Raw genomic sequence first — 13,407 nt, forward strand, 5'->3', positions numbered from 1 at the left:
AACTACAACACACACACACACTATTCCTAATAATAATTATAATGTGACGAATTCCCTTTGGTACGTTTATAGGGCTCATAATGATGAACTCCTTTCACCCCGTCAGAGGGCGGCAATTTTGAATTCCCTAGTCTAGCAAGCCAGCGCATATGACATTCAGATTTAAATTAATCCAAAACTAATCATAGTATCACAACGCCCTTTGGTACGTTTATAGAGCTCATAATGATGTATCTTTAGAGGGTAGTGAGAACTCCTTACACCCCGTCAGAGGGCGGCAATTTTGAATTCACTAGTCTAGCAAGCCAGCGCATATGACATTCAGATTTAAAAAATTCGCGGAAAGCACGGATTAATTTGCCGACAAAAGTTCTCCACTCTGAAAGACTTGGTGTCGGAGATAATAAAAAAAAGTCGGCACGCTTTGTGTAACTGTCAAAAATGTTCGTTCTTTTATTTATTTATTTATTTAAATACTGGTCTAGCATCAATGATATCTGGTGTTAAGTAACTAAATTGCTGGCAAATTGAAAGAAACCGCAAGATTTCTTTCAAAGAAATTTCAGTTAAAATATTTTGAAGTTTAAGCGATGTTTTAATTGCCCAGCGTTTAATTTAGTAAAATTAGACTAGTAGTGATCGACCAATACCGATACCGATATAGCGGCCGATATACCTATGTATAAAATATCTGCCTCGCGGGGCCGACATTATTTATAAAGAATTAAAAGCTACCAATTTTGGGAAGGAAAAAACGGTATGGGTCCAAAATTTCATATCGGTCGATCACTAGACTAGACTACATTGTAGGTTGTTTAAATTACCCGCTTTTCAATTACATTACCAAATTGTTTCAGGAGCGAAAATAATGCTGTAAATTGGGGTGAGATGCCAGAGTTTAGTCTGGCATCCATCCCAGAAGAGGAGCTATTGTTGTCGGATGGTATGTAGAATTAACATTTCCAACAAATTTATCGCACCACCAAAACTTAAATAAATCGGAAAAAATTTGTATTTTTTTTTTTGCAGAATCGATGTCGGTGGATATTGAACCGCGCCCCCAGCGCCCCGAGCCTGGTCAGCAGCTCCCCGGGGCACTTGCAGGTGCTAGTAGCCCTGAAGTTGCTAGCGGCCCTGCAGGTGTTAGCGGCCCTGCAGGTGCTAGCGGCACTGCAGGTGCTAGCCGCCCTGCAGGCCGGGAAGATCGAAGCCCGGACTGGGGAGGTTGGGCCGAAGCCGTGGCCGGGGTCGTGGGCGAGGCCGTGGCCGGGGCCTTCGATTTACCAGTAGTAAGCTTATAGCAATAAAGCATATAGGTATTTTTTAAATAATAACTATTTTCTTCTTTTTGCAGACCAATTAGCTGCAGCCCGTTTGCGGAAGATATTAAACTAGTTCTCTAGTTAATAAAAGCTAGCAATGCGTAATAAAATTGTTTGAAAACACCATATTTGCTTTATTTACTGCCAACTCGTTACAGCCACCAGAACAGCAACAATTTTGAAACTTAGTTTTTCTAGGAATGTTTAATAATATACTATACAGGGTGATTCACGGTGATGGTTAATTAGAAGTATCTAGAGAACAACTCAATATTTTTTGTTGAAATTTCGAGTGTAGCCTAGGTTGGGTCCAATCTCTCTATTTAAAATATTTTTAACTTTGCGGTGTTGCCAGATCAGTCAGAATAAACACCAACTTTTGATTTTCAAATGGAAGTCTGTTTTTAATCTCATTTTTGAATTCCTCGCAAGAAGGCTAGTAATTAATTGTTAATACTTCCCTGTACCTATCGCACCGTTCCTTAGATATTTTATAAAAATGGTGAACTTGTCAGCAAAACGGTGGTCTAAACTTTAATTAATTTCTCAAGTCCTGAAAGTTTTGCTGATGTGACCTTTTGTCTTCAGTTAGACAATACTACATGGTTGAAAAGCCCAGACACAAAAAATGAAAAAAACCTACAGTGTGGTTAATATTAACCTTTTATTCGGACAGATAAAAAAACCCTATAATATACTATAATTAAATGGATAAAACTATATTTTTTGTACGACTGTCTAAAGCCATATCGGTGAAAAATAAAATCTTGTATGCAGACAGATTTTTTTATTGATCCTACTTTTGTAATAAATAACAACAGTTTTATAATAATATTATATGTTTAATTGCTGGTTAACTACGTAAACCTAATATGAAAAGAAAAGAGAAAACATTCCTTACAGATAATATGACATTCTCTACTAAAAATCTTTGGAAATTTTTATAATATTATCGGATAGTACTTTTCAATTAAAATAAAATTTTACATTCAATTATTGTTACATTTTCCAGAAATAAAAAATCAAAATTAGTTTCTGGCATTCTAACTATGACCAGGTACGTTGATGACTAGTTAAAAAAAGTTTATGACAAACAGTATTGGAGTATTATTGCTTTTCAAAAATATTTACAAAAACACATAACATAGGGTTAAGATACAACTATATAAATAGTTAACACAACATTAAAAAAATCACTTTAAAATCGGGTACAACAAATTCAGCATTAATCTTCCTTGCAATTTGAGAATGACCGTACTAGCAGCGAGATAACGGTTTTCTCCGGAATGCCACATAAAATCTCCTTTTTCTATTATTTCCTAGCGCACTTGTACTTTTCTAGTGTTATTTCTTTCCATAAGAAACCAAACCATAAGACTGCAGCTGTTGGGCTTTTTCTTCTGATCGTATAAATGATTGTTGCCAAAGCAAAACGTGTCCACCATATCATCAGGAACCTAAGCATTTTATAAAATATAACGAATGTTAACATTATTTTGTAAACCCTTACCTTCTTCTGAAATACTGTATTGCGACAAAGTAGACGGACACTTGCAACATACCCACGTTTCCTATAGAATAAAAAGATTTCAATGAGAATGAAATTTGTAGTCTTCATATTGTAGATACTGATCAAAAACAAAAAAGTATATACTTACTTCGGATTTTCCTTGTTTATCTTTTGTATTCAAGGTATCATGAGATACTCAGTAGGTATCACGTTGCTTCATTAGACATTTATCAATTAATAAATGTATCCTTATGCTGGACCCTGGTATACTTACATATGAAACACGTGTAGATGTACCACAAACTGTTAAAGAAGATGACTCCGAGAAAGATATATTACTGGGTGCCTTTCCTGCTTATGCTGGCTGCATCACATAAATAGAAAATGTAAAATTATAGGAAAACGTACTTTTAAATTCGTATTCAATAGCAGACAAAACATGACTGGAAAACATTTACCTAACTGCAGCAAATTAGTCAAACTCAAAGACAGGAGTTCTTATGTGGCTATCAACTCGATTGAAAGACTGTGCTGAAAGTATCAAGTTGTTCCATTTGTTTCTTTGCTTCATTCCGTGGTAATGGAAGCTGTAGCATATTAATGAATTAATTAAAATCGCAATTTATTATTATTATATGTAAATTTTTTCACAATTGCACTAAATTTACATATGATGCAAAAAGCTATACAACATAATAATAGTTACCTACACATAATAGTAATATAAACTCACCTGTGATTCAGTATTCTTCAACACACTCTGTGTGCAAATAGGAAACAAGGTCGCTAATGCAAAAAAAAAACCTAGAAAAAATTGATTGCGCAATTTTTATGTAATCTTTATTGTTCCAATAATGGGCATTTTTGATTTTGTGAATGTTATAAATAGAAGAGCATAAAGCCCTTAAAACACCATTGTAACTATTTGCACAATTTTGTTTATTGCACAAATTATTGTTATTAGGGGGTCCCTGTTAAAATGGTCATTAAGCCTTTATAACGCCATTGTAACTTTTATTTTTGACACGATTATTGATTGCTCACATCTTATAGGACCCCTCTGTTAAAATGGTGGTTTTTTGTACCTAATTGTTATGGAAGCACGATGGTGTAGCTATGTCATTGAAGAACATTGGCCCGCCATGCATTTCAAGAAAATATTTCCCTTTGTTCGTTGTTTATAGCAAATAATAATAAAGGTAAATTAATTTGAATGAAGCAATTATCATAAATTGTCTTTTCCTTTTATATAACAGTTAAAACAATGAGAAAAGAGAGAATGTGGGGGCCAAAATTTCTTTACTGAACACATTTATTATACATTTGAATGCTACGCCACCGTATGGATGATTGACGGACACAACTAAGATACTATAAAATCATTGACTATATTTAATTTTTTATTTGTATAAATTTATAATTAAAAAGGAAATAAATATATTTTCATTACGGATTTAAGATAATTACTTTCAATGATGATTAAATTGAAATCAATGATTTTAATGTATAAGGCTCTGAATGTCTAAAATGCCATTATAACATTTGCGCTTTTTTTCTGTTGAGGAAGTATCCTTTTGTATATATAGCTATGGAAATAGCATAATGTTCTTATAATGTCTTACTGAATTGTATATTGCACCTTTTTATGTTACAATGAGTGCAATAGACTTGATCCAACATTTGTATTTCGATCAGTATTATTTTTGCATTTATTTTATTTCTTTAAGGTAAATTTTGCAAAAATAACAACAATTCTGAAACGACATTTTGTTTCTTTCTAAACAAGAAATACAAAATGCTCTTTTGCAATAATTACATTTATTGTATTCGTGGTTTTCTTTGACGCAACGACAACACAATGGACAGATATGTTGCATATTTTCTGATTCAGACAGAAACATGTATTTGATGTCATCTCGAAAATCATTAATATTTGTTTCGAGTGTTTCGTTGCGAAAATTGTTTAAAGAAATAGATTACGTATACACCGCAATTATAAGAATCCGTCTGAACGGCGTGGTCATAAGTAACTCAAATTTAAATCAAATGAAGTGTTAAATTTGTTATTGTAAAAGTTAAAAAATTGTTTAAACTTTTTGAAATAATAACGTTCACTTTGATTTAAAGCCATATTACGCATTTGTGTTTGTGGATCTATAAAACCGAACGTAGCTTTTTCGAAATCTGCGATAGCGAGACACCAATGATTTTGATTTACATTCACTGGGAACACCAATATAGGGGCAGTTATTCGAAAATCGTTCAAAAAGTCATGATCGAAGAATCCACCTAAAACGACTTCCACTAAGGTTATATCCATTGTTTGAATTTTTTTATTCTTGTTGCAAATATGTAAACCAAAATTAATTTTGTTATCATATAACCAACCCTCTCCAAAAAGGCTTTCAAATTCTACACAGTTAACTTTTGCAACTTTAACATTGAACTTTTTAAATGTAGCAATGTAATATGTCGTTTTGCCGATTTTCTTGTAATAATTGGGATCATTTATTAATCCATTTTCCAAAATTTGGAAGCTTTGGGATTCAGTTTTAGTTAGATCATCTTGATCTAAATTATGTTTTTTAGCGGCGCTAGCATCCCTAATATCTGATGATAAGGAACGAAGCCAGTTGCTTTCATCTTCCGAATACGTTTCGTTTGGTGTAAGCATGGCGGGTAAATAATATTTGAAATAAAAATCTCGAAGTACCATAAGTACTTGGGTATCAAAAAACCGTTTATCTCGGTTTATTCGTTCTATTATCATGTCGCATTTTGTAAATATAACAAAATCACACCAATTGCGACTCGAAACCTCCATTAATCCTTGTACCTGATAATAGTATAAATTGGTTTTATTTGGTTGACCATTAGTCGAATTGAGGTATTTCAATTTTGTAAAAGTAATTTTCTCATTTCGAATACTGTAGGGACATTTTACCTCAACTATTCCGTCATTGCCCACCAAACCATCTGGAGAACCAGCTAGATATGGATATTTGTTGTGAATGATTAAATCACTTTTCAACACCACATTACCAGACCTCATACTATACTCTCGAAGGGCATTTGCTTCTTCTTTGATGTCATGCCTAACTGAGTCGACATGACTGACAAGTTAAGCGCTTTCGTCGCTCCTCTAACCAAAATTGAGATTTCCTCTGATTTTTAGTTGTTTCTTCTACACGTTTACCAAAGGGCGTTGTGATACTATGATTAGTTTTGGATTAATTTAAATCTGAATGTCATATGCGCTGGCTTGCTAGACTAGTGAATTCAAAATTGCCGCCCTCTGACGGGGTGTAAGGAGTTCTCACTACCCTCTAAAGATACATCATTATGAGCCCTATAAACGTACCAAAGGGAATTTTGTCACATTATAATTATTATTAGGAATAGGACTATTGAACGCGCTTATATGTAGATCGTAGATGTGGCAACGCTGCAAAACCTGATATACACCATACAGGGTAGGTAAGAAGCCTGTTTGTTGGTTTTGTTGTTGATTGTGCAGATGTTAAGCGTTATGCAAATATGTTGTTCTAAAATGTCCTGTGGATAGTGAAAGAACGAAGTAACTGGTCACAATGTTTATTTAACACATTTTAAGTGAAGAAAGAAATAAGTCCAACGCCACTGACCGATCGGACTTCTTCGGCTCCGGCTTGCTGGAATCCGGATTGCGGCTGTACTTTAACACGCGCCCGGCCAGATATTGCGGCGCGTCGATTCCATCCCGAATCGAGTGCTCGTTCAGAAGTATCGAGCATAGTAGGCCCAAACCGTAACAATATTGTTTACCATGGACAATTAATTGTTTTACTAAATTTAGATAACTTCTTCATAATTATTTTCTGAAATTTGTACGTAGAAACGTAGATAGAATAGTTATTTGTAAACCCAGGCCGTGAAATGGTATTTTTTCGGCCGAAAGAAAGTTTGGCGTCCGAGGCCGTCTTACGGCCGAGGACCACAATCTTGAGGACGAAAAAATTATTTCACGGCTGAGGTGTACACAAGATTTTTTGTTCAGACGATATTTATTTAGAAATTCTTAATTTTTGATAAATAAAATGAGAAGGGTCTAGCAATCACGGTGACGTTTATTGTTATGTTTGCTGGTTATGCATTGTTGATGTAACGTTAAATAATGAACTAACTCTTCTGATATTTTCCATTTTTTCATATACGCGAAAATGAAATTGGAAGACGAAGATTGCTGTACTGATATGGATGGGTGTACTGCTGTAATTGGTGCACACACTCACATAGAGCAATCGTAACCAGCAATCATAAGCGTAGACGGTGACATAGTGATTGTTAATTTACTTTTTCCCTGTATTTATTTTTCGGCCGTTGCTATTGACACTGGCCGTAAATTACTATTACTGTTCGTGATGCTTACACTATTTTTTGTACGTCTTCAACAAAATAATCATAATTATTAAATAATGTGAAAATATTCTAACAAATTCCCTTTAATCCTGTATGTTACAGAACAGCAGGTATTTACTTCCCGGCTTGTTAGCCCTAGCAACCAGAAACTAGACAGGAACTAGTCCTTTTTTATGCTAATTATTAAAGAGCCTACATTCTTAGCTCTAAAACTAGATGGATGTTAGATTAACATAGTAATAAAGGTAATAAGTAAATTTAAGTGTTATTTTAAAAAACGGCCTTGCCATACCAAAGTAGTTTACTAGTGTATGAAGTAAGTACATACTTCACGTCCGTTTGAACAAAAACTTATTAAACGGTCATTCACTGGTTGGTAAACCGAGAACAACAGTGTTTGAGACACTTGACAAAAAATATCCAGGTACTTCTCGAAATGTCAACAGCTTTGTGCCGATGAGTATTTTAAACCTACTTAGGAAAAATTATTCAAGGATAATCAAACAAGCACCTTTGTTCCCTTGTACTGGTTGCTAATGGATTCATCTAGAAGTACTTTGGTTTGTTATCCTCTGAGTGTATTTACTTTGTATGTAACTTAAGTCTACTGTACAGGGTGTCCCAAAAAGCCGTACCCGCAGCTGTTCCTTGGAGACTATTCATCGCACTTGGGAAATAGTGATATGTATATACTGACATTACTAGTGTAGTATGACCATTTTTATAGTCATAAGTAGGAAACATCCTATAAAAATAGCTATTTAACAAGAAGAGACAGTTGAAAAGAGAAAGAGAATTAGAGAGAGATGAACTCTTCCTATCAAAGTTAAAGGGACAATCGACTGATATCGGCTTTCCTGCTAGTCAACGAATCAAGTTGACTATCAGGAGTTTCATTAGGTTGTTGAAGAACGTTGCCATATCTCAGACCACATCAAATATTTGTTTTAAAACACCGGTTTTATGTTAACATTAGTTCACAAGGATTGATATCTTCCAATGATTAAGAGGCAAACTTAAAACAATTTGGCTCAAAAGAAGTAAACAATGATTATAAGAAATTAGTTTACATTTCACACTGGAAATTGGATGCAATTTTTAATTCAAAATGTGATGATGATGAAGAATTATTACTAAGTAACTATAAACTAGTTTTGATTCAAGAATGGCGGATCACTATTTGTTATGATTTTAATGGGTTGGTAGCATTGAGTGTGTTTCAGCTCTAGAAAGATTAGGAAACGCCAAAAGGTGTTAATATCGATGAAGAAAAAATCCGAATCTGCACCTGCATAGAAGACGGGCGTCAATTTTGATGCGTTAGCAGATAGGGATCGCGTGACTAGTATAAGCAATTCTTTACTTTGGACTTCAAACGGCTTCGGGAGAATCATCTGATAAGTCGACTCACTCTTTTATCCTGAGACTGAAAAATCAGTCTCGAAAGCGGAGGAACCAAGGAATAGTCAACGGCATAAGGATGCAGAAGGTAAGAAGAAACCCCTGAATAGATATCTCTAGTATAATTATCATGGCTATGCAAAATGAAATAATTTCTAGTACTGATCATAGACGGAAACCAAGATACGGCAAGAAAATTATCTCAAGATAACAGGGCTTCTCAGGTGGTCATCCGGCAAAATCCCTGTTTCAAAAATACAACCAACAATACAATGAATGGGTACATGGAACGTCAGAAGTATGTGATACCGTTTTCGTTGATTGTGCCAATAAAGTTGTTTTTTGACGACTGACTTTGCAAGTACCTCATGTACGCTTCCATTTAAAAGCAGAAAGTGGTTATTCTCCGCGCGTGCGTAGAAAGTGAATCATTTTCTGCTCTAGAGCGTTTTCGCTTTCTACTAACAAACTACTCACCAACTTTTTCGGCGTTTCCATAACAACGCTTGACATACCTGTTTGAAATAAAGCCATTCCGTCAAAGTGATTTATCGGTGACAATGAGTTTGAGCTACGAAAATGATGTGAGTTGTCGAAAAAATATCGTCTATATTTCGAGCCGAAAGTACTTTTGCCGCTTTTACTATGATTGCAGCGTTCGGCTTCATGTGCCAGCGGCAAATATGTACTTTCCGCTCTTAATATACAATATACTATTTTTTTGTAACGCGAGAGTTTTTTTATTTTTTGCCAGTAAGTTTTTCCCGCGTCACGTTCGATTTCTTGGTAAGCTTCTAGCCATTTTTCTTGTCTACATTGATCTATTGGTGTTTTTACGTTTCTGTTCAGTTTGTTTAGTTTTCTTTTCAGTTCGTCATCATTCGTTTGTGTGTATAATCTGTATATTTTCTTTTACGTTTGAGAAGTCTGAGTATGTACTTCGGAAGGATATGTTGATAGAAGGTGTTTTTTATATGGGGAGAAAATTTTTCTATGGCTGTCGTCAATTGTTCCTGTCAGTTATCCATAGAACAATTTTCTGGCTGCAATGAATGAATGAAGTCATGTACGTGTTGTTTTACTTTATCTACGTCTGTTTTATTTAGGTTGATTAGCTTTTGTGAGTTTTTCTCTAATCCAGTCGTTTGTGTCTGTCCGAGGTCAATATTAAAAGTTATCGCCAAATGGCCTGACCCGAGTTCGTTTGTCAAGTTGACATTTGTAATCACATTAGTCAAGTTAGCTGTATGTTGTAGTAAGTCCGGGGTTGAGTCTTGGTTTCCTATCATTAGAAATGTAGGTGGTGTGTGTTTTCGGTGTGTGCAGTCGGAGTTGTTCAAAAATTGGTTCAGTTGCGCTGTCTTGTGTCGGTTTACGTCTCCAATCAGAATTGCATACTTTCGTGAATATATTCGGTTCCATATTAGAGTGAGGATGTACATATACCACAATTATATGGATGAGATCTTAGTAAGTAGGGTATAGTAAAATGCAGGCAGTCATTTAGTGGAATGTTAAGAGGCTTTTCCCAAGTTTACTTTAGGCGTGAGAAATACTGTAGCACCTCCCCTGGCATTCTGAATTGTATTGCCATGTCTACAAATATAATTGCAGTCTCTGTATGTCGGTGTTTGTCCAGGTATGGTTTTTGTCTCCACAAACATACAGCAGTCACAAAAAGCTTTCTGAAAGTGTCTGGCAAATGGGTTAGCTTTGTCTTGGTCTGTGTATTGATCGGTGTCATTTTCGTTTATTGTCCCTAGCGGATTGGTTTTCTTATACCGTGATAGTTTTTTTATTTTCTGCAAGTATGTTTTCCGTTGTCATGTTCGATTTCTTGGCACGCTTCCGGTCACTTGTCTTGTCTGTATTGATCTATTAAAGTCTTAACGTTTCTGTTGAGTTCATTAAGTTTTCTTTTTAGTTCATTGTTTTGTGTGTGCGTGTATAGTCTGTACAGTTCTCTTTTTCGTTTGATCAGTCTCAGTACAAATTTTGGCAGAGTATGTTGGTAGAAAGTGTTTCTTACCCGTGGAGAGAACCTCTCTACAGCCAATGTCAATTGTTCTTGTAAGTTTTCTATGGAAGGTGTTATCGTTTGTGATTGTATGTAGTCATGTATTTGTCGTTGTACTTTTTCTATGTTTGTTTTGTTTAAGTCAAATTGTTGTGTGTTCCCTTTCGTATTTAATATAGGTTGTGTTTGTTGTGTGTCAATGTCAAACGTTATGGCTAAATAATCGGAACCAAGTTTGTCAAATTAACATTGTTTTATAATATTTGTCAGGTTTGCTGTATGTAGAAATACGTCTGGAGTCGAGTCTTGGTTTTCTGGCATGAGAAATGTTGGCGGGGTTTGTTTTTTGATAAAGTCGGAATTGTCTAGAAATCTAGTCAGCCGTACTTTTTTGTTTCTGTTTAAGTTAAAGTCTCCAACAATTATGGCGTACTTGTACAGGCATGCTTTAGTCAGTATGTTTTGTTCAATGTCTGAGTGGGGATGGATGTATACAAAGAAGATATGAAATTTGTGGTCAAGGTAGGGTATAGTAAAGTGGAGACAGTCATTTAGCGGGTTATTCAGAGTGGGAGCGTTTGACTTTCCTAGTTTTATTTTTCGATTTAGCCACGCTGGGGCTCCTCCTCTAGCATTGTTAAGTATGTTACAGTGTCTGCAGATAAACTACCAGGCTCTGTACGTTGGTTTCTGTCCAATTTTAGTTTTAGTTTCTACAAACATACAACAGTCAGTATTGTTTTGTTCAAGGTAATTGTAAATAAGGTATTTTTTACTTTTCAGTCCGTTAATGTTGGCGTAAAGTACTTTTATATTGAATGTTCTATATTAGTGATTGTTTATTTTAGTTGGTCATAAACGTTCTGTCAAGGATTGTCTGTTAGGAAGAAGCAGGTCGAACATTAAACCATACATATGACTACCGAAGAAAACAACCGAGATGTCAATATTGTCACGTTTAGGGGTGCGTAGTGAGGGATGGTAGAGAAACAACTCAGGTCACAGGTAAGCCTCGTTTATTATAAAAAATAATGTAAATAAGGTATAAAGCGGGGTTAATCTTGCCCCTAGTTTTATTATGAGGAGGGCGAGTCTAGTTCAGCCCTTCAGCTACACCGTAAAGGGTGACACGCAAGGTGCTCTTGTACGGTGAGACCAAAGAACCAAGTAGTACACTGATAGGATTAAGGGTTCTAACGCTTAAGTTAGAGAGTTAAGTTAAGTTAACTCTAACTTAAGTTAAGTTCCGAGAGAACCCTTCTCTTTTCAGCCTGGGATCCTAAGAGGGCCGCCCCGCCACTTTAAGTTAGGGACTGTTACTCGCCGACCGACCCGGAGACCAGTGACCTCCCCCTGGGGATGACCCCAGAGTTCGGTGGTTTAGTCGAGCTACGGTGCATCTTTTATACTCGTCAACGACCTCATTATGCTAACCTTGCTGACTATGCTTGGTTACTGGGTGTGCTCCGTAACTACTAACACGGGTGTGACAATATCATAATCTTCGGTAAACTGTTTACGTAATTTTTTAAAAGTTCTTCTCTATTGATGATAGTCGTTTTATTAATTTCATGTTTGTACGTATTTATTATAAAGTGGTGTGTTGTTATCGGTTTACCGATTCTACTCTCTTTTGGAACCGTTTCTGACACCTCAGCTGTTCTCTTATTGAGGCATTTAATTCTAACATTGGGAATACCTTCAATAGAGGTTGTAGGTTGCTTCGGGCAATTTAGACTCCATGTCGCTTCATCACCGGAATTGCAGGCCACGCACTTGACAGGAAGTGGAGAGCTGCACGTAGAGGTTGAATGTTGCCCTAGACATTTATTGCATTTGATTGGCGTTTTACAATCTTCTGATCGATGCTCAAAAGAATTGCATTTCCTGCCAGGGGCAGAGATTGGCGGTTGTTGTTTGCTTTCCACAATAATTCTAAATACGTGACCGATGAACCCGTCCTGGGAAGAATAGTCGGATTCCGACTCTTCCATCCTTACTTTTGAAAGACCCTGTAGGTATAAGCCGCAAAGTGAAACGGCGTACACAAAACACTTAAAATTTTTCAACAATGTTAATGTTTTTTGTATGCAGAATGGATAAATATTTATTTTATCAAACTCTCACTAGCACGTCTTATCGGTACGATGGTTCCGACTCGAATCTGAGGAAATTCGATTAACGTTTACTAACCAAATCAGACATAAGGTAAACCTAACTGACGAGACACCTATCTTAACATAACATATCGTTATCCTGAGATTCATAAAACTATATGGATCGTCCCTAAAAGATTAGATGCATCAGGCAATAAGAAATGGAGATTACCCAGAGATTATAGAAAACTTAACGAACACACTATCGAAGATAAATATTCACTACCAAACATTGCCGATATTTTAATAACTAAGCAAATGCCAGTAGTTTGCTACATTAGATCTCGCAAATGGTTTTTATCAGATAGAAATGTACATGAATGATATTCAAGAAACGTGTTAGGTTCGATGTGGTTGAACAAGTAAGATACACGAGTACTGGTTAAGATGTTTAATGTACTACGCTCCTAAACTAAAAATCTATGATAACATGTCTGGTTGGGAGTCGGAATGAGAATGCTTGCGGCCTAACTTAAAACTAGTAAGCGAAGGTGAATTGCGATTAAAGAGAGAGATGGAATGAAGTGGGTCTAGAGCTGACTAAGTATAAAACTAAATATAAGAAAATATAGGGAATAACGTTATAACATAGGGAATAAGCGT

General features: G+C 35.7%; 1 protein-coding gene and 1 long non-coding RNA gene across 2 annotated transcripts; one reads left to right on the forward strand and one right to left on the reverse strand.

Annotated features, from left to right (window-relative positions):
• The first annotated feature begins 774 nt into the window (after window positions 1-774).
• Window positions 775-1,446, forward strand: LOC145724732 (uncharacterized). The gene is made up of 3 exons (XM_081973148.1): window positions 775-943; window positions 1,030-1,289; window positions 1,355-1,446. Exons 1-3 carry the CDS (start codon window positions 889-891, stop codon window positions 1,361-1,363), a joined length of 324 nt encoding a protein of 107 aa, XP_081829274.1. The 5' UTR covers window positions 775-888; the 3' UTR covers window positions 1,364-1,446.
• Window positions 1,447-2,095: 649 nt separating this feature from the next.
• Window positions 2,096-4,165, reverse strand: LOC145724735 (uncharacterized). The gene is made up of 4 exons (XR_014177071.1): window positions 3,291-4,165; window positions 2,981-3,196; window positions 2,833-2,893; window positions 2,096-2,779 (listed from the first exon to the last, which is right to left on the reverse strand). It is a non-coding gene; the product is annotated as an uncharacterized LOC145724735 (long non-coding RNA).
• Between the last annotated feature and the right edge of the window lie 9,242 nt (window positions 4,166-13,407).

Source organism: Ips typographus, linkage group LG2 (genome assembly GCF_016097725.1).
Source record: "Ips typographus isolate SLU linkage group LG2, UJ_Ityp_2.0, whole genome shotgun sequence".
In the NCBI taxonomy this organism is placed as follows: Eukaryota; Metazoa; Arthropoda; class Insecta; order Coleoptera; family Curculionidae; genus Ips; species Ips typographus.